Source organism: Erpetoichthys calabaricus, chromosome 12 (genome assembly GCF_900747795.2).
Source record: "Erpetoichthys calabaricus chromosome 12, fErpCal1.3, whole genome shotgun sequence".
Classification (NCBI taxonomy): Eukaryota; Metazoa; Chordata; class Cladistia; order Polypteriformes; family Polypteridae; genus Erpetoichthys; species Erpetoichthys calabaricus.
This window is the reverse complement of record NC_041405.2, coordinates 45,158,808-45,181,912: the sequence shown is the minus strand read 5'-3', so window position 1 is coordinate 45,181,912 and position 23,105 is coordinate 45,158,808. Positions and strand designations below refer to the sequence as shown.

The 23,105-nt window shown below is 38.6% G+C and overlaps 1 protein-coding gene across 1 annotated transcript in view; it reads left to right on the top strand.

Moving 5' to 3' along the window:
* tenm1 (teneurin transmembrane protein 1) overlaps window positions 1–23,105 on the top strand; it is a 900,581-nt gene that overhangs the window by 708,400 nt on the left and 169,076 nt on the right. The window contains 1 exon segment of the mRNA XM_051935222.1: window positions 19,247–19,432. Coding sequence (XP_051791182.1) covers window positions 19,247–19,432 — 186 coding nt within the window.

The following is a 23,105-nucleotide window of genomic DNA, read 5'->3' as shown; positions in this document are numbered from 1 at the left end:
TTTGAACTTCTTCACCTATCTAGCCATCTATTCATCTATTGAATTTGCCTTATGAATTTTTTTGAGGCATAGAAATCTAAATTCTTTCCCAGATTTATTATTCACAACATAGGAACCAACCCTGGATGGGGCACCAGTATATACACTGTAGCAGACCAAAAGATGTCCATCAAGGCTAAAGGCATCTCTTACGATATTGAGTGGAAACTGTCACAAAGAAAAATGGCTTACATGAAATGTAAGGAACCCATAAGCATGTTTTGCAAAAAGGACATAAATACACAAGATTTTAACAGATTATAAGGAATTTAGGATTTACTGGTTATAGGGAAATTCAAATTCAGAGAGGATTCTCAAAATACTTAATGTGGTTGGTGCAAACCCAACAATGTCTATGAACAGAAGAATCTCACACTTTTTTGTTTAGAATAAAGAAGGCAACATTTAATGTGAACAGATTATTGTCATTAACTCAACAACATATTCCATCAAGAACTGAGAGTGAACCAAAAATGATATGAAAAAATGCAGTGATGCAAAATGTAGCTTAACATTCCCAAATTTGCATAATTCTTTTCATAGCCTGAAGTCCATTCTATTACTAAGAACAAACAATGGACAGGGACCCAATCCATCACAAGGCCCATTCACATGCCCAGAACTAATTTAGAAATTGCATTTAAGTCAACACATATGTTTTAAGGGAAATGGAAAGAGGATTTATAGAAATACAAGGAAAATTTACAAGTTCCACAGAGAAAGCAGTGAGGCACAGGATTTGGACGAAGGTCCTTGGAGCTGTAAGGCAGAGCAATCATATACTGTATTTAGTCTTCTAACCTAGCACCAGGAGGAGTTCTTTCCTCTGTTGTTTCACCTGCTGGCTGACTCTCTGGCTTACATTTTTCATTCAAGTCACCTGTGACATAACCAGAAGAGGCAAGACTTCAATGGTGGGTAGTTCTGGACCTCACTACATGATCTCTGCTTCCTGATTCCTTCACTGAACATGTTCTTAACTGGTCCTCACCTACAAAAAGAGAAGCCCATGTTTTGAAGTATCTGGAGTTGCTTACCTTCTTCCCCAGTGTTTTTCGTGTCCTTTCAGCTCACAAAGAATGGGAGTAAACTCTGACTATATATAGTTGTCTGTCTGTCTAATATGGTGGATGGCAGAGATGGACAGGCATCCCAAATGAGACAAGCCCCATTCCCATTCTCAGCCAGGAGGCTGGCATGTCATGCTAGCACAAATGGACTGACTTCATGGTAGGGCTGGAATGAAGATCCATACCCAACTGTGAAGCCAGTATAATGGAAGGACCAAGGGAGGCAGCCTTTCAAGATGGTATTCTCTGCTAGGTGGCAGTGCCCCTAGACTTGTCCACCCATGAACATGCCCACAGGGCATATCTCACATATATCGATGGAAAGGTTGTACAAGCATCACCTCCTCCAGGACTATTCAGTACCATGGGAGGTCAATACATCAGTTATGGTCAAGAATGCTCTCCTGCAGGTTTTCTTTCTAAAACAGTTAAATTAGTTTGAAGTGACATAATAGGTAGTGCCCATTTTCTGCACGTCCATTACTGAAAGTGCCTCGACCTTTTCCATCACAGTTAGGGCATTCTCTGGAGAGGACTAGAAGCAGCTAGAGAAGGTGGTCGGCATTGCTTCTTAAATTATTGGTTGCCATCTCACCTTTGTGGATTCGCTTGATTTTTGTGGAGTGAAAAGTAAAGCCATAGCTTTACTGGATAGTTCTTTACAACTAGACCACCACTCCAAGGTCCTTAGGAAGCATAAAATTGTTCCTAATATTCCTCTGCCTATCTGCATGAAGTAAATTATTATTTATTATTTATTAGGACACATTTGGCCCTCCAGTCCCCAAAGAAAGGTAGTTCATGAACCTCACACAAAACACTTGTGGGGAACAGCCCGGACACAGACAGGTAGACATGATGTTTAAACCACACACGTTTATTCACAACTACTATTTACACTTATCGTGAGCACAAACCCAGTGCCGCAGCACCAATCACCCCTCAAGTCCTTGGCCACACGCACAATGGCTTCTCTCAGTCTCTGGTCCGCCTCCACTCCTCTCCACCAAGCTTCGTCCTCTTCCACTCGACTCTTGCCCCTGACTGGAGGGAGGCGGCCCCTTTTATTCACCCTGGAAGGACTCCAGGTGTATCCTGAGGGCTTCTGCAGCCACACCCCTGTGTAGCGGGAGCTCTGTCGGCATATCCGGAAGTCCCCAATACTCTTCCCCCCAGTACTTCCGGGTGTGGCGGAAGTGCTGCGGTCCAGGGCTCCCAAGGCATCGGGGCACCCCCTGGCGATGACCACGGGCCCCTACAGGGTTGAGCTTCCAAGCTCTGTACCCGTGGTCCCCAAGGCAACCAGGGAGGACGCCCCCTCGTGTCCTGGAGGAGGCACAAGCCCTCCTCCACTCCTCCTGGGCATCCCGGCTGGGCAACAAACCCAGCCGGGTGCCACACACTGTCCAGGGTGCTGCCACCTTTGTCGTACCCTAATGCTGTGTATGACCGTCATTTGTGCTTGGAGTGTACACCCTGCATTTGTGATGAAAATGTTCAGTTAGACTCGGCAATGTGCTTCAATGTCAACAGATGTTCATCCGCCATGTTGCATAGCTGCAGCACCGCTTGCTGTAAGATAGATCCAAAGCCCAATTACATGGTGGAGGAAGCCCGCACCTCCAATTTTTTGATCATGTATGAACTGCATTTACATTGTAAACAATCAGTCAGCCTGTGTTTCCTTTTAGCTGTTGCCACTGTGGCTCATTTACTATCATGAGTACCACATGTTCACACCACTGTTTTCTTCCTGTCAGCCACGACACGTGACTGCGCTACTGCTTGCAAGGAGATGGACTCAAAGCCCAATTATGTGGTCAAGGTAGTCCACTCCATTAATTTCATGGATTATGTTACACATATTATGTCTTAAACTCTTGATTAAGACTAAGGTGAAGATTGCAGATGGACAAACCTTTGTATTTTATATACAGAGAATGGAGTAGACTGGACTAAAGCAAAGCTTGGCACAGCTGGGCATAATGTAGAATGTCAACCTGTATATTCATTCAGATCACATCAGTGAGCATATTTATCATGTATGTTTACAACAGGTTTGTGACAAGTTTTCTATCATGCTGCCTGATTAAAATAAATGAATTCTTAAATTAAGCCCTTTATTATCCATGCAGTCACCTTCTTACAGTATGCTGTGAGCAGAGACAGAGGTACTGTAAACAGGATACATAGCCATGTGAGCCGACAGAAATCACTGGGGTTAATGACATCTGATCAGAATGCATTTAGAGATAAGAGAAAATGAAATGTATGTACTCGATGGGCATGTGGCTCTTGAAGGGAATAATGTGTCATAAAGCGGAGCTGTAGTACAGCTTCAGAACACATCAATATTTGTGTTCATAACTAAAGGATTTTTTCCTTTTGGGGCTCATGCGACGATTTGTTTTAATTTTCCTGACATTTGGCTCAATATCTTATGAGCTATCAAATTTTATTCTCACCAGAGCAAACAGCAGAATGAATGATCCAGTTGCGCGTTCGATTCGCCGGTCATTATAAAGCAGAAGAGATCGGTCTGGGAGCATGATTTCAGGCCCATGATTTATGGCGACCAGTAAAGAGGAGTTTAAATAGCCGACTTTTGTCAGAGTAAAACAATGAAAAAGAAAGTAAAGCAGTTTCCTTCTCTTTTGTATCAGGTCTGATGAGGCTTTTTGTTGTCTGCGGGTGGCATGTGGTTGGGGAACACTGTCATTCTTCCTGTTCGTTTAATGCAGTTGTCAAGTAGAATGTTCACTGAATATTTCTGATGATCATGAAAAGTATGCATATTTATGAGTGAGTAGTAGACGGCAGTGATTTGACTCTGCAACAAATCCTTCACCACACATAAAATCGTGTTGGGTACTGTAAAATAAGCCCTAAGGGTGTCAGCCTTGAGGGATTTTTTTTTTCATAAAAGAGATACAATTGTATTGTTCGTGTATTTTTTGTGAGACTTTTAATCACTCCTCAAACTCTCAAACCTTGCCCTGAAGCTTTTTTATATTTGAGCATTGTATAAAATATGCCCTGAGGTGTTCTGATCTTAGGCATTGAGTAGTACGTCTCTATGCTTCTGTATACTGTAGAATCTAACAATATAATATTTGCGCATTTAATAATGGATGTCTTAAGGGATGTTATACCTGAGCACTTTATAAACTATGTCACGAGTAGCTCAGTATGTAACACTCTAAAATAAATGCTCAAAGTTCATTCATTTAGCTATTGTGTAGAATGTGTAAGAATTTTTAAGTTCAATATTAAACGCATTGTGGAACCTGACAATTCTCCTTTGGTGTTCAGTAATGCATGTGCTGTGGTTCTTATTCTTGGGCATTGCATAAAACATGCCCCAAGGGGGGTATTCTTGGGCATTGTATTAGACCACTCTTTCTGATTATTCTTGCACTTGGGTATAGTGTAGTTCATGCTCTGACAATAGCTGCATTTTAATATCGAAGTAAACTCGGTGGCTCTTATAGTCTTTAACAGGATTGTAACCTGTGGATTCTTATTCTTGACTAGCTGAAATACCCAGTGTTGCCCGGGAGAAAAATAAAGTGTTTTTTTTTTTAATTATTTGAGAAAGTTATAATTAAAAAAAACACAACTTTAAAAATAAAAGTAAATTAACAAACAATGAAGACTCACTCACTGTCTTGCGGTCTTGTATGTATGTTATCATCCAGTTGACGTTCGGAACTGGCCAATTCTATTTAATTTGAAAAGCAACAGGAGCGCAGTGGTGCTTAAACATAAAGAATGCGCCCTCTGGTGGTCGTTTGGACTATCAACTGGATGATAACATGCATACAAGACCACAAGATCACCCACCACCCTACCCAGAAGGGAGTGGGTTAGGGTTGATTTCACCCTACAGTATTTTTAGTCGACCAATGAGAAACATGTGTACCAAGTTTCATGAAAATCGCTCCAGCCATCCAGAACATACATACACTGACTTTTATATACACAGTATACAGTAGCTATCACACATAATAGTCTTTGAGAATTGATATATTTTTGTACCATTGATCTGGCAAACAGACAGTCCTTAAACTTGGTCTTTGCAACAAGTATTCATTAGTTGTGGGTACTACACATACAAAATTCTCATTTTGGAATATTTTGTAAAATATAGTCTACTTAAAATATTTGTATTATCTAATTTAATAAACACCGAATCCTGAAATATTTTTTTTTTTGGGAAAAGCATATTAGCACTCTGTGGTGGGTTGGCACCCTGCCCAGGATTGGTTCCTGCCTTGTGCCCAGTGTTGGCTGGGATTGGCTCCAGCAGACCCTCGTGACCCTGTGTTTGGATTCAGCGGGTTGGAAAATGGATGGATGGGTGGATGAATGGATATTAGCATTAAATTCATGCAGCTAGATGCGTGAATGAAAAAGCTGTCAAACAATTTATTCCTTTTACTATTTTAAATAGAGGCACACATATAACATCTTACTGTAGCATCATGCCAACCTTTTTCACTCGAAGTACACATGACATTTAAAGGAAATTAATTGTGCCGTCCTTTCCATATGCTGTCATTGGTCTAGTAAGTGCCCAGTCTTTATTGGACTGATTATTCTGGTGAACTGATGAAGAGGAGGTCTGTTGATAAATCATTTTAGCACCAGCAGGCAGTCATTTAACCCTGGTGAGCTAAAAACAAAGGCTGCATGAAACCAGATGGCTCACAGTCTATTTTCACAGCACATTTTCACGCAGAGTCCATCAAATCTGTACTATAGGACTCACAAGATTATTTCACCCTCTCACTCTCCCTCCCTATATCTGTCAGGGTCTCCGCTGACTAGCCACACTTCACCTGTAAGTGGATTTAGGCCTGGCTTGCTCATTTGGTGTGGACAGAAGTATGCAATACATTATCTGTAGTGAAAAAAGCTTGCATTTTATTTTAAACCAATGCATTTTTAGAAGACTGGCACAGTGATGATAATGAATAAACCAAAGGATGTGAACAATTTCATCTGACTGTGTTTCTGGCACAAGTTTTCTTCCTCCGTTCTTTTAGGTCACTAATTATTTTGTCTGACTTTTTCCTATTTTAAACAAAAGCATTTTTGACAGCTTGAAGTAAACAGGAAGGTACACCGCTGGGAAATGTGAGAGCAATTTCACACTGTTCCTTAAATCAGTTTGTAAAAGTGCTGAGGATAAAACCTGGTTCACAGAAATACAGACACACATGCGCATAGATCTGCGCGCGTGCACACACACACACACATTTTTCTTATCAAGATGTACAGCAAAATCTAATTTTCACCCAGCATGCAATAAGGGTTTACAACTCATCTGCTAGCTGTGAGCTGCAAAGTAGAAATAAGCACAAAATTCTGCCTCCTTCCCCTAGCCAACCTACTCTGACCTGACCTTATAAAGAACCAATTAACTAATGGTATTATTCCCATTGTGTCGGTCTCTTTGAGATATTCTTCCTGTTGGTAAAATCATATTATTGTTCTCATCTTCTATTATTTCATTTGACCATTAATGTGAAAATCACCCTTGAAAACCAATTTTTTGATTCTCTGAAGCATACTGAGAAATAATATCCATCAGAGCCTGAAGCTAAAGTTAAGAACACCTGCTTCAGGAAGGTTCGGTTTTTATTTCATTTAGCAATGACAGCATCTTCGCTGAACTTTGGATTCAGGAGGGGAATTACATATTCATTCTTGAACATATTTTTTTCTTCTTGTATAAATACATATTTTATGATCATAACAAGTTTTTTAACTCCTTTTTTTCCTGGGAATGGTCAGTGTTGATGGTTGTATGTTTTGGAATTTATTGTGGAGGTTCCTGCAGTTATATGGCGTACTGAGTCATTCGGTACATCAACTTCCATAGTGAAGTCTTTGCTTGAATTTTAACACTTATGTCAAGTTTGTTTTAGCTGGTAACTGAACAAATGGATGTGAGAGCAAGGTGCAGACAAAACATAAAGAAGATCAGTTTAAGAGCTTGAAGGTGTAGGCTCTGCTCTTCATGGTCTATGTTGTGACCTCCATTATGCCTCTAGGCTACTTGATACCATGCAGGAGTCGATCAGGGTTACATTTAATATGCATAAATCTAAGGTAATGTATCTCTCTTAAAAAGCTAATGCTAGTCAAAAAATACAAGGTACATCAGAAGCATGGCAAACAGGAGGAGAACATTCAGTCCATCAACTTGCTTGGTTAGTTAATACAGTAGTTAAGTGGTCTCAAATAGTTTATAAAAACATACGTTTGACAAGTGAGTGGTGACCATTCAATAAAGTAGGGAATGTCTACCTCTAATAATGGAATGAAAGAACCCAGAAGTTTTGTTTGCTAGTAGGACATGGCCAAGTGGGAGATCAAAACTATGTGGATTAGGCCAACAACCGCTAGGATATATGCTAGTTTCCAGAGGAGATCCTTGGTTTCCATTCACCATTTGTCACCATCCTCACCATATATTCATGAAAAATGAATATAGACGGAAATGATGAATTCATGGCTGAAAATGACAGAATTAAATTTCTCTACAGTTTTTTTTTAATCATTTTTCATGACTGGAAGAAAAACTCTGCAATCCAGAAAATTATACTTGTAATCTACCTAGAAAGTAAAGTAAATACTCTTCTCAAAAGAATTAAAAATTAAGACTTTTTTTGTTTTAGACCACAGATTTCCAACTAAAAAGTCAAGACTCTCCCTTTAACAAAAAGTTTGTTTGTTCATTTGACCATCACTTGTTTCATTACCATGAGTTTCATTTAATATTTCCAAATTTCTGCTGCAGAATGATGTTGCTACGGTCGCAGACATGAAATTTTCTGACTTCATTCACTGTACCTAGTCTCTTTGAAATGATTTAGAGGACAAAGTGCACTATAGATATATGGATATGCTGTCTGGTCAATCAAGAAAAGATAAAAGCCGAAAATGAAGAAATCTTAACATCAACTAACCAAAGTGGCATTGTATTTGGCTTCTATGGTTGACTCAAACAAAGGGCAGTGATTGAAACAGAACAAAAGACCAGATAACCATGTTTTTATGACATGGCTCATTGGCCTTCCTCATTGAATTGATATGTTTGAAGAATTGATACCATTTCAGCAAACCAGAACATATGTTTGACTTATATGTTGAATTCAAGTGAAGCACAGCAATTGTAGATTGAACAGAATGGACAAGATAACTATGTCAGAAAATCTCTTTGACCTGCCTGATTGGAATGACCAATGAAGAATGACAGAATAGGGACAGGAGTTAAAAGGAACACATGACAATGAGGATATGTTTGTTTGACCTCATTTTTTTAAATAATTAAATAATGTATAATGATGACAAATGAGTGTTCATCTAACAGAATAGACATATTGTATTGCTGTGCCTCTGATTTGTGTATTGAGTGTGCAGCAGAGAAAAGATGTCATATGGCAAACTCTCAATGAAAAACATAAGGCAATCTTTACTACCGAGATTCAAAGTTGGTGTGCCATGATATTTTATTCAATAATACTTCGTGTTAAGTCACAATTTCAGGTTAAAAAATTTGTCAAATTAACATTAAACTACAGTTGAAGTTAAGCATTGTCATTGTTAAATTAACAGCTAACAAGAGCTCCAGATTCTAATTTTACCTCTGTTTCATGTTCTGTTACAGACTCACTCTCCATTAACTGTAAAGCCATTTATGTCTAAATTAATTTTTGCCATAGATCTAAAGAAATATATAACAGAACATTAACAGTGTTAAACTGAACACTGTATTGTTTAATATAAAATTAAGAAACAATTGGCAAGGGTTCCTTTATAGTGAGCTACTAAAGATAGAGGAACATTATCAATAAAAGAATAAAGTCACTTGGCAAAGTGCTCTCTCAGACTGGCACAATGGATCATGCTCAATTATTTCCTCTCTCCAGGTCTTTGTTTGGCAGGTAGTGCTATCCAATGTTATGAAGTCTTAATCAGACCCACAAAGCTGCAGGATATCACCCAGTCTGGTTTGCCATGCGTTCCTGGGCTAGTCCTTTAACGTTCTTGGGCACCAAAAGTATGTAATGTAAATGAATACATAGTTAAATAATAGGTAATATTTTATCATGGATGCTTTATAGTGAAGTTCTCCCTGACAGATGCAGTACAAAGCAGGCACAGGAAGAAGTGCAGTGATGCCTGCTGTTCCAAATTAACTGAACTGATTTGTGATGCCCCACTTCTTTAAGCCTAAGTAGTTAAGCATCTGAAGGGCGGTAATGTAAGTTCAATTCAGTGTTCAGCTGTCTTCACGCTACACATAGAGGTCAAGTAAAGTTTAAGGATATTAACAGGATGGCATATAGGCTGCATATTGTAATAACAATAGGTCAACTGAATGGGAAAATAATAAAACATGTAATACACAGTTACCTTAATTACTATAAATCCCAGTGAACCAATGAATGGGGCTCTCCAAATGGCTTTCTCTACTTTTCCTCTCCTGCCTACCTTTTATACAGTATTAATTCTTTCATCAGATCCATTCACAAAAAGTGACTGGTACTTTTTTTTACAAGTTTTGGGACTGCCCCGTAGTATTGGTACTTTGTACTGCTGTCTCTTACTTTTCATCATTGGTCTTTCCTATAAACCCTAACCCACTCATAACAAATATTTCTCTATTTTAAGACTTCTACATTGTCTTCCTTACGTGTGCCCAGGAAAGGCAGTTTTCTTTGGGCACAGCACAATACTTGCAAAATGTGTGTTTGTATTGTGCTGGAAATTTCCCCTTTCTTTCTCTTTTATGCTGGCCGACTTCTCAACTTAATGTTCAGTGGTGAGGGCCAAAGAGTCATCAGGTACTAACACTGAGTCATGTAATGTCATTTTCTAACTCACCTAATGCAAACCAGAGTCACTTAACCTGTCCAGCATTGGGTGCAAAGCAGGAACAAACCATAGACAGGGCACCAGTCCATCGCAGGGCAATCAAACACACACCCCCACTCCAACCACATACTAGAGCCAATTTAATATTGCCAATTCACCAAGCCTGTATGTCTTTGGGCAGTGGATGGAAACCGGAGCACCTGGAGGAAACTCATGCAGACATGGGGAGAACATGCAGACAATGAAGGGAGGACCTGGAACACGAAAGCTGGTCTCCTTACTGCGAGGCAGCAATGCTACCACCTGAGCCACTGGGCCACTAACATTTGGTTTCCCACTGATTTTATATTCTCCTGCAGTTCAGTCTACCATGTATGCTGCATCTCTCTCCTCAGCTTGCTTCTGCATCTGCACGTCAATAGCACACTTACAATTTCACCTTGTCTAAGTTTAGTTTTGGGAGAGTGTCAGAAAGAATGCCATTGTTGTTATTCTTTTACATTGTTATAGTGAGAGACACATTGAAACGTAGTGCCTATCTCAGTTCCAGTGTCATTAAAAGAAATTAAAAAATGAATAAATTATTAACAATTAGACCCACTTCACTCTACTACATTTTTGATTAAAAACACAGACAGTAGTCTCCATTTTTGCCACTGAAATTTTGAAAACAGACTGTAGGGCTGTATACATCTGAAAACACTAGCACACCATTGTAATGTGGATGAGTGAAAAAAGAGACTTTTAAAATGAAGACTTTAATCATGCTTCCATTTGTCTCTGCTTATTTTGTAGTCCTTGCCTGATTGGGTCCTGCTCATTACACTGTTTCATTCCCTGACTGGTCACCCTTGATGGAAGAAACCCATATTCCAGTATATTTGACACCGAGGAGTTGCTCTTCATGGCACTTGTTGGGTTACTTACCTGTATACAGCTAAATTGCATTTTGTACAGATTGAGTGCTGCTTACATGCACAAAAGGCAAATAATATACCAGCTGCTAAAGTTTTCAGATTACAGTAAATCCTGCAACCAGCAGTGTTCCCGTCCAGTTAAGGATTTTTCTTTTTTTTTTTTTCTTTTAATATATTTTATGAATTTTTATTGTAATCATTCCATACAAATAGATCAATTTATAACCAAACAAATTAAAGACAAATCAAACCCCACCCCTGAGAAGGAGAGCTTAGCTAAAGGAGAATTGCTTAGAGCTTTTTAATAAGACAACAATAAGCAAAGGAAAGGGAGAAATAAATATATATGTAAATAAGAGATTGAGAAGGGAATTAAATGTGGTAATAGTTATTTCTCTTATTCTAAAATAATATTGATCAGATCCTGCCAGGTTTTGAAAAAATTTTGTACAGATCCCCTAACTGAAAATTTGATTTTTTCCAATTTCAAATAATATAAAACATCAGTTTCCCACTGACTTATCAGAGGAGAATTAGGATTCTTCCAATTTAACAGAATAAGTCTGTGTGCCAAAAGTGTAGTGAATGCAATCACCGTTTGCTTGTCCTTCTCCAATTCAAGTCCATCTGGAAGGACACCAAACACAGCTGTTAATGGGTTAGGAGGGATTGTGATACCAAGACTGTCTGAAAGGCACTTAAAATTTTTTGTCCAAAATGATGTTAATTTGGTGCAGACCCAGAACATGTGACCCAGTGAGGCAGGAGCTTGGTTGCAGCATTCGCAGGTTGGATCCTGCCCTGGAAACATTTTGGACAGTTTTAAGCGAGACAGATGAGCTCGATATATAATTTTTAGTTGAATAATTCTATGCTTTGCGCATATAGAACTCAAGTGAATTCTCTGCTTTGCTACCTTCCACTCCTTTTCTGATATATTGATTAAGAGATCTTCTTCCCAATGTCCTCTTGGATCTTTGAAAGGTAGGGACTCTAATAGGATTTTAGATAATGCGGAAATGGTGTTTAATTCCTCGGCATTGAGCAGTATTTTTTCCAGCATTGTGAAGGGTGCGAGGTGGGAAAAATCGGGCAATTTCTGTTTAACAAAATTTCTAATTTGAAGATAGTGAAAGAAATGTGTAGCTGGGAGGTTGAATTTTGAACGTAATTGTTCAAAAGATGCAAATATGTTGTCTATATAAAGATCTCTGAGCATTTTAATCCCAAAACTTTTCCAGGTATTAAAAACTGGATATGTTTGCGAGGGTTGAAAGAGGTGGTTTTCTTGCAGAGGTGCCACTGATAAAAGATTTTCCATCTTAAAATGCTTTCTAATTTGGTTCCATATTCTAAGTGAGTAAAGCACAATTGGGTTATTAGTATATTTGCGATGACTTGCATTTATTGGAGAGCAGAGCAGGGAATATAAAGAAGTACTACAGGATTTTATTTCTATTGCGGACCAAGCCTGTGTATGTTCATTTATTTGTGTCCAGGTTTTTATGGCTTGTATATTTGCTGCCCAGTAATAAAACTGAAAATTAGATAGAGCCATGCCACCTTCTGCCTGAGGTCTTTGTAGGGTCGCTCTTCAGATACGTGGGTGTTTTGAGTTCCAAATGAATGAGGTTATTGTTGAATCTAATTGCTTAAAAAATGATTTATTGATATATATTGGAATGTTTTGAAATAAAAAAAGAAGTTTAGGAAGGATATTCATCTTAACAACGTTAATAGAGTGAGATGAAGGGTTGACCATCTATGCAAGTCTTGTTTAATTTTTTTCCATACAGACGGCAAAATTTTGTTGATAAAGAGCTTTATGTTTACTTGTGATATTTACCCCTAGGTATTTAAACTGATCTGCTATGGTAAAAGGTAGGGTGTCCAATCTAATATTATATGCTTGTGAATTCACTGGAAAGAGTATACTTTTATTCAGATTAATTTTAAGATCAGATATCTTTTGAAATTCTGTTAGTGCTGTTAGAACTGCAGGGACAGTGTTTTCTGGGTCTGATATATATAAAACCATATCATCTACATATAGAGAAATTCTCTGTTCCAGTCCTTCTCTGACAATCCCCTTTATCTGATAAGAATTTCGGCAGTGAACCGCCAGTGGTTCAGTGGCGATTGCAAACAGCAGTGGTGACAGTTAAGGATTTTTCTGTTGATTCGTGAATGCCCAGTATCGCTGAACATGTACATCACATACATTTTTAGTTGTGTTAGTTTTCACAGAGAACCTTACATAAATGATGTGAAAACGCTAGCTGTGCAGGGAGATTGTTTTTGTATAAAAAAAAAAACACATTTTAAATGAAAATATAGTAGTGTGGATGAAGCCAATGATAGGCCAGAGCCTATAAAGCGTTTTATCAGTTTATAAAAGGTGATCTCATTTGTTTCAATGTCAAACAATCAAGAGCCTTTGGGAATCTTTCAGTGTGTTAGTGATGAACAGCTGATATACAGCATCAAGAGTTTCAAAGTATCTGGCTTGAATAGTTTTAAAGTGTCTGGTGTGGTTCTTTCTAAGTAACTCAGTATAGCCGACTAAAATGTTAAGATTAGCCGGAATTCTTGTAAACAGTCAATCCAGAAAATTTGCAATTTGATTTTCCAAGATATCAGTGCAGGATTCTCAAAGGTAGTTCAAAATTACTGTAAAGTTTGTTAATCGTTATACTTAACTGTTATTTTGTACAGAAATATGTTATGTGTTTTTTAAATGTGTCTATGCTATTTTATTGAATACTAACTGTACATTTGAGAGAATTCTTGGTATTCTAGGGAATGTAAAGAAGTCTTTTAATAATAGTAGTAGCAGTTGTGGCAGACAGTCGGGGCCCATGCCCTGCTGGGATGCCCTTTCTGTATATGGACTGCACAATACCTGCCCCAGGTCGCTGGATGGCAGCCCCCCTGGGTTGCAGCGGTGCCACAGGGCTTCACGGGAGTTGGAGTTGGTTACAGGCTTGTTGGGATCCGAGGGTGCCGCCATGGATTGCTGCAACAACTGCTGAGCCCTCTTGGGCGGGTTTTTTACCACACCCGGAGGTGCTGCCGGAAGTAGGTCAATGAACATCTGGAGCACTTCCAGGGGTGCTATAAAAAGAGCCAGCAGTCGCTACTCCGAGAGCCAGAGTTGGGAAGATGGAGACGAAGCTTGTCAGGAGGAGTGAAGGAGGAAAGTAAGAAGAGTTTATTTGTGTTTGTGCTTTTGGGACTGTGTTGTGCCTGCGGGACACAGGGAAGACGTGGCCCACAGGAAAAGAAAATAAAACTTTTCTTTGTTTTAAACGTGTGCCTCCCGTGTCTGTCTGTGCCACGTTGGGTGGCTAGTACGTCCCCAAGTGGTTCGGTCACACAGTATTGTCTTGTGAACATGCAACACACTGCCACTCTCTGGTGCCATGATTTCATATTTGTTAAGCAACGCCTACACTAACATTTCATTTTGCAGTAATTTGTCAGTATGGATTTATAATGTCAAACCACAGAGACTTGAATTATTCTTGTCTTTGATGTTTTGCTGGATAAGTATGAAGAATTTGCGTGCAAGCCATGAAGAAAAGACAGTGTATCCAGAAAGAGTGAAATGAGCGTAGATACTGAGCTCTTGTAAAAAATGGCCCATAGAAGAAGGCATCCTACACTTGGATGTGTGAGACTTCTTATGTTTAGTGTGCTGGGTTTACTAAAGAGTTAAGAAAAAAAGGAAGGTGGAGGCATTTATGTCACTTTAGTAGAAGCCCACTGTGACATGATAATTGATCATCTGTCCTTGATTAAGAAGCTGTTTATTCTTTTATTGTGCAAACTCCTGTGAAAACCCCATTCATCCTCGTCCTCAGCTGTTCTTTTCTCATGAAGTCTGTTCTTTCTCCTAAATATGCTCAGTCCAGCCTGCAAAGTCCATTCTCCTGCAATCAGAGACATCTTTTCAGTATTTTTTTTATACTCTTTCTTGGCATTTCAGAATTGAAAAATTCCAGTCTGTTGTCTCTTTATGTCACCTAAATTAGACTTGATTGTATCTATGAAAGTTTTTTAACTTAGTTAAACATAAAGATGCATTTTTACCATAAACATTCTCAAAGAAAGGAATAATAGCTACAATGTTGAGCATTAAACTGTAAATTCAGTCTCTGCACTGTTAATATGCCACTGCTGTAATATGAAAATAGTGGAATGTGCACTTAAAATTGCTTTAGACAAAAGTGGCAGTTAAGTGACATAACATATCAAAGCTTATCCAATCCAGTCCAGGAGCACAGGGGTCTGGAGACTGTCCACCAACAGCACTGGGTGCAAGGCAGGAACAGAGTATGGCAGAGCAGCCAGAGTATGTTGCAGGGCTCCCTCATATACAGAGATGCCATTTTGGTCTTGCCAATGAACCCAAAGTGCATGTCTTTAGCGAGGTTGGAGGAAACCCCACGCCGAGATGTGAAAATTCCAGTTAAGGGATTCAGGATTGTGGACCTATGTGGCTGCCACACCCTAGTGCAGGGGTCCTCACTCACAGTCCTGGAGGGCCGCAGTGGCTGCAGGTTTTTGTTCTAACCCGGTTGCTTAATTAGTAAGCAATTCTTGCCAATAACTTAATTTCATGGCTTGTTAGTGCTTTAACTCTGCTATGTCAGGTCATTCTCATATCCTTGATTTCCTTCCCCTTTCTAAGGATATCATCCAAATGATCTGAAGGCTAAAATGGAGGAGTAATTCTTATTCCTTCACTTTTTCCTCTTCAATTTCCTTCCAAGTATTTAATTTAACCCAATAGTGCATGGTAAATACACACAGGTGTAAATGGTAACAAGCTAAACGGAGAAATGCTGGTGTCTTTTGTCATTTGCATGTTATTGCTAATTAGGAGCCATTAAAAACCAAGAATACGGCTGTTTAAGACTAAAATAAGCAACAAGAGTTCAAAATCTTAACGAGCGAGACAACTAAAGTGAAACAGAAGTGTTACTTGAGCAATATGTGAATTCCCCATTGGGATTAATAAAGTATCTATCTATCTATCTATCTATCTATCTATCTATCTATCTATCTATCTATCTATCTATCTATCTATCTATCTATCTATCTATCTATCTATCTATCTAAGTGCTTCTAATTAAGCAGTTGGGTTGGAGCAAAAACCTGCAGCCACTGCGGCCCTCCAGGACTGTGATTGAGGACCCCTGCCCTAGTGGTTAAAGAAATGGTTGTAAGTGTGAACAGCAGCATGTAACATCCTGCTACTTTATTTAAGAAAAAAAGCTGTCTGTGATTTCCATGATGCACTGTTATATCATTTACTGCCAGCTTTTAATAAGATTCAGCTTAACTAAACTTTATTTGTAAATATTGTATAGCCTACCTGGCTCATTAACTTTATTAAAATTAATTAAACATATCTTTTAGTTTATTTCAGCTGTTTACCTGATTTTTGTTCTCAGCCGTGCTTTATTCAAATGTGTAGGTGTAAATAGAATGTCACATACTAATACATTTTTTAAAGTACAAAAAGGTGTTTTTCCCTGAGGATTACAACTTTTTCAAGTTACTAATGACAGACACAATTGGCAAAACAGATTTCATACAGATCCTAGCATTTAGTACAAATGAATGAGTTTCATAAATAAAAAAGTGAATTTTAAATTCTGATTCAGACCCTCAAGTTCAATTGTCTTTTCTAAGTAAGATTTGGATTTGTCTATAGTAAAATAAGTACAGCATTACTGTCTGGACTTATTGTTGTATTATATATTATATTAGTAACACTTGGACCTCTGGTCCTCAAAGAAGCACCTCTCATTAAACACAGCACCCCAGGACACCCCGCTGAGGTTGCTGCAATGTCCTTCACTGCCAGCCTATGTCACTGTCGCTTTTCTCCTAACAAACATGTTGCTTTCCTGCATGTCCATTCTTTTCATAGCAGAAGAAGCCCATACCTCCATGGCGTTGATCATGTATGACTTTCTGTTGTGCTCAGAGTGAATGATTTGCATTTATGATGAAAATGATCCTGTGGTAGGCTGGCGCCCTGCCCGGGGTTTGTTTCCTGCCTTGCGCCCTGTGTTGGCTGGGATTGGCTCCAGCAGACCCCCATGACCCTGTAGTTAGGATATAGCGGGTTGGATAATGGATGGATGGATGAAAATGATCAGTTGGCTTGCATTTACAATGAAAAATGATCAGTCAGCCTGTGCAATGTGCTTCACTGTGAGCAGAAGTTACAGCAATGCAGCACGTTCATACCATTGTGCTTATCCTGCCAGCTAAGGTACGTGTCCACATCATTGCTTGCTGTGAGAAAGACCCAAAAACATGGATGATGGAGCCCATTCCTCCAATTCTTAGTTTGTGTTAAAAGTGTCACTTCATAAGCTCTCACTTAAGGACAAGACCAAGGTTCAAGGCCCATTCTTTCCTGAGTTTTTGTGTGACAGGCAAACAGCTCTTAGGATTTTATATATATATATATATGGATGTTGTGAGAAAGGTGCTATGACCTGACCCGGCACAGACTGACACAGAGGCACATGTAAAAATACAACAAGACTTTTATTTTTTTCTTTAGCAGGAGGGCTCGTCTTCCCCGTGAACCCTCCAGCCACAACAAAGTCCCAAAGCACTTTACTCAATAACACAATCCTTCCTCTGACACCACCACTCCTCCCAGTCAACCTCATCCTCTTCCTCCCGATTCTGGCTCCTGAGTGGTGGATGCTGGCCCTTTTTATAGCCCACCTGGAAGTGCTCCAGGTGCTTGATCACCTGTTGCTAATGGCACTTCTGTGCGGGACTGTAGTGGTGTCCATGTTGTCTCCGGGATCCATGCAGCACCCCCTGGCGGCCACCCCAGATCCCCACAGGGTTGTGGAGAACTCCATCTCCCATGGAACCCTGCAGGAAACTGAGGCACCATCGTCAGCCAGGGAGGCTGCCACCAAGCATCCCAGGGGAGGTACTGAGGAGCCCTTGGCTGCTCCCCCAGAACATAAGTAGAAGGGGCGCCCCAGCCGGGTATGGGACTCGGCCGCCCGCCACAATGTATATATCCTCACAAAATAAAAAATCATTGACTGTACAAGTTTCTCTTAACATTGTTTCTTCAAAATAATCTTTTGGTTACAGTAGCCTTTTGTCTAAATTTCTGTACCTCCATTTGCTCTCTTATTTTCCCCCCTAATGGTTCAGTGGATGATTCATATTGGTGGCTCATTGCTCCAAAAATGATCCATCTACTCTCTATATATAAAATCCTAAGCCTAAAAGTGCAACGATTTTATGTGATGTCACGTTTTTTGCCACGCTTTAAATCGGGCTTACGGTATTTTAAAACCTACATATATATGCTTGGTATCATTCTTTTCAGAATTTATCAAACTTTAATGTGATGTTGTTAGATTTTCAGATTCTTATTCCATTTTTAAATTATAAACGAAAATAACAAGCACGGGGTAAGCCCCCCTAGTACTGCCATAAAGTACTACATCCTGACATGTCTAGGTTTTGTAGACATACTGTATATAATAAACTAGGAAAAATCTTTTGCTTCCAGTTATCACTGGAATCTAACCTGGTGATCAGTGCTGCTTCCATAAGGAATGAGGCACCACAAGCTGCCTTCATGCATGTACCTCAAGGTACAGATCAACAAACTTAAGGGGAGAGTAATGGATATAGTAGAAAACCTAACCTTGCAATAAGTACTTTCCCAAACTGTTCCACTATCTGGAGTCATTCTCAACCTAGTGTGGCATCGCATCATTACATAAGGCTACCCACCAACTGCTCCACTTTTCCTTATGCTCTTAAACCTTTTCCTCCCATCTTGAGAAACTTGTGGCAGTTGAACTCAGGTGATCACAGAGGGCTACAGTGTGGTTTAGTGGACAGGGCACTGGAAATCTAAACCCCTTGGCAGCTAGTTCAGTCCCTGTCTCTGACTCACCGTGAGACCCTAAGCAAGACACCTAACTAGCATGTGTTCTAAATCTCCAGAAAAAGTGCCAAAAATAGTAATGTGTTAATTGTACGTAACTTTGACTAAACGCCTCTGTCAGTTCTGATTATAATAATTCACTTCTATGCATCTGTGTGTTTCATGTAATATGTATTCATTTATGAGTTTGCACACTCATACAGTTGTTGTATTTTAAAAATAAAGTATGCATCACCTCTTGACACTGCTACACTTGTGTGTCTCATTCACTCTGTCATAGTTGGGTTTCATGTCCTGTTAGTGGAGTTCGGTTTCTCGATTTTTCCTGTCATTCAGACTAAACTTAGACATTTTTTGTCATATCCTTTTTTTGGCAGAGCTGTGCCTGGTGCAATGTGGCAGCCATGGTGTCTGCTCTGGAGGCACATGCCAGTGTGAAGATGGCTGGGAAGGAGCAGCCTGTGATCAACGCTCCTGTCACTCAAGCTGTGCAGAACATGGCCAGTGCAAGGATGGTCGCTGTGAGTGCAGCCCAGGGTGGGAAGGAGAGCACTGCAATATTGGTAAGCAAACATTCATGGGCACTTTCATTATAAACTTCTGACTCAGATATTATTTAATTGACCAAAAGAATGTCCTTTTAAAGTTAAGACTTTGCTTAAAGTAAGCTTTTGAGCACTGGGACCAATTCTCCACGTCTATTCCTCCATTCAATAATCTCAGGGCTTTCTACTTAGTTCAAAAACTTTATTTCTCAGGTTTAGCTGAATGTGTGGTTTGCTGATAAGCAAAACCTTTCAAAGTGATGGTAATAAATGGAAATGCTATTGCTGTCTTAATGCTTCTGTCAAGAGATGATTGTCACTGGTGTACAATTAGCCACCTCAGTCCGGTGTCAGAGCAGCTTTATCTGTGTGATGCTACTTAAGTTTTATTAGCAGTTGTTTAGCAATTGCTAATGATTATTGTTGAAATAGCCTGTGCTATGATGCCAGGGGACACCATGAGATACCAGGAATAACTTGCTGTGGAACTGTTGCCATCTGAGCCAGGTCTCCATATAGTCTCTTCACTGTGGGCTTCCAGTTAAGACAGTGACATGATTACATTCCCCCAACTTGGTTTTATACATTTAATTAGAGATATTATTTCCTAAAATATAATATCTGATTTTCCTCTACATCATATTTACTACTACCAAGGTAACAGTCAATCTCATTTACCTTAACATCAGCTCAGGAGCATCAAAAAATCTTCTACTTTATCCTAGAAATATTTGAAAAAACAGTTTACTGCAGCTGCAATACTGAGAAATTAATAGGAAGAAAATTAGAAATTTTTATAAGAATGTGCCATTCAAAATACTGTAAAACAATACATAGTCAAAATCTGAATATTTCCTACAGACTATTTTCAATCACTCTCCTTAGTAACATCATCCACTTGTCTATGTTGCCTATGTGAAGAAAAAATGGCAACAATTTAGCAAAGAGGCTGCCAAGGTGCATGTATTAATCTGGTACTGTCATCTAGTGAGACCTTAACAAAGGTTTTCTTTTATCTTAATAACACAAAGAACAATAAAGAACTACCTTTAGTACATTTATTAGTCCCATTTTGCAATGCACAAGACATTCACAGATAATGTGAATTTCCCCTTGAGATTAATAAAGTATCTATCTATCTATCTAATGTAAGAAATATGTTACTGCTATAGGTCATCCTCTTTGTGCCATGCCATCTGTTAGAATGAAAAATGCAATGCATTTTATTACTACATTACTACTAAATTTTATTACTTACTACATTACAAAATAACACACACACACTTTTTTCCCATGCAGAGCCTGGTCTGTATACAGGGTCCATATATACTGTATATTGTTCATATGCATACAGTATATACAGTGGATTCAGAAAATATTTAGACCCCTTCACTTTCTGCACAGTTTATTTTGTTGTAGAATTAATCTGAAATGGATACATTTTGCCATTTTTGCCCATCAATCTAAACTTAACATTTTTTCAGAAAGGGTCTCAAAAATGTTAAAAATCAAAAATTAAAATATTTAATTTACATGGGTACTGTGACCGTTAATTGAGTACTTTGTAGATGCCCCTACAGCTTCAGGTCTTCTTGGCTACATCACTACAAGCTTTGCATGCCTGGATTTGGGTAGTTTATCCCGTTCTTCTTGGCAGATCCTTGTTAAGCTCCGTTTGATTGGATAGCAAGTAGGCCTGGGTAAAAATATTGATTTTTCCAATTAATTGTTATTTTTTTATTTAAACGATTCAATATCGATTCTTAAAATCGCAAGATTGATTTTGTGAATCTCTATCCTGCTCAATTACTATATGTAGATCTGTTTGTGGCATCATGAATAATCAAGTATTGCTTCTTAAATGTCATTCCATGTTTTTGCATTTGTTATGAAGTCACTATGTAGACACCCTTCAAAGAAAGTGTTACTGAAATTTGTCACATTACATTAATGTTCTCTGTGCATGGTTAAGTAATCTCTAAATAAACCAGCACTTCAAATATATCAGTGCACACCAATTCAGTCAAGGTAAAACCGATACCGAATTGAATCGGGATATTGTGATTCAAAATCATATTGAATCGGGACAGATATCAGTGCAGATATCCAGCCCTAATAACAAGCATATGCAATCTTCAGGTCACTCCACAAATGTTCTGAGGTGTTTAAGTCTGGGCCACTCAAAGACAGTCCAAAGCAGAAAGGTGAATCGTCACCTTAGTTCGTAGCCATGTGCCCTCTGGAGCAGGTTTTCTTCAAGGACCTCTCTGTAGTTGGCAGTGTTTTTCCAGTTAAAATATTTTTTTAGTTTTTATTTAGTTTTTGATTTTATGTTTTAGTTTTCATTTAGGTTTAGCTTATCTCCACATTCTAATTTTCATTTGTATTTAGTTTTTCTTTATCTTTCCATTTTCAACTTTACTTTTTTATTATTTAGTATAAATAATATTTAGAAATTCCTATTAAAAAATTTGCAACACTGTGTCTTTAGAAATAGTATATTAAGATGATATCAATCAACCCATTTCTTATCAATGTAGAAATTTCATGTAGAGAAGTTCATCATGATAAATGTGACGAAATGCACACTGGAACACTGCACCTCCTACATTAAAACATCGGTAATAATAATCTGATTAAAACTAAACGTATGCATGTAATGTTGGCACAATGACTGCATGCTACTGCAAAGGTTCAGTCAATAGGCAAGCAATACCTTTTTTGGTATTTAATGAGAACATTTTTCCCATTCTAAATACTGACATACTGAAACGTGGGTGGGCTATTTGATCTTGACAAATCCTCCATTTCTCTAATTTTCAAACGATTTGGCTGCATTTTCCAAATAAACAGGTGGCATGTTTTAATTTAAGCACCTTTTCATTAAAGTTTACTAAAAGTTGCTTGCCATTCTCTGACAACAAAACATCTGTGATTGACAGTGAATTTTGGCCAATGAAATCTACAAAAAAGTCATTGACAAGTGATGGTGCTTTGGTATTTGCTGCATTGCTAGGAGGGAAAGCTGACTGGTGGATGCAAAGGCCAATGAAATCCACAGATTCAGACGCCAGCAGTGAGGGATATTTGCATAAGCTCCCTGCTAATCAAATGTGTGATTTTTAATTATCTATAATAAATATACTGCACCCTTGCATGTACATTATGCACAAAGACTAGTGTGGTGAAAATTAAAATTACTGGTTTTGCTTTTATTTTCCCATTTTCATGTAGTTTGAGGATTTTTTTAGTTTTAGTCACTGAAATGATTATTTTTTCATTAACAATATATTTTGTTTTAGTTTTAATTAACAAGAATAACACTGATATTTGGCTGCAGTAATACTTCCCACAGATCTGACCAGTCTTTGTTTTCCATGCCTCTCAGAAGCACCTCAACCCCGATAGCATGTTGCTGCCATTATCATGCTCCATGGTATTAGGCAGGTGATGACCAGTGCCTTGTCTTCTCCAGAAATAAGGCTTGAAGTTCCCCCCAAACAGTTTAGTTTTTGTCTCATGACAAATGAGAACCTTTTTTCTCTTGCTGTTTGAGTCTTATAAATGTGGTCATACAGTATGTCTTTTACTCAAGAGTGGCTTCTTTCTAGCTACTCTATCATATCTCTGTGTTTTATGATTTACATAATATGTAATAGTTCCAAATTATTTATTGCATATATGTGATTTT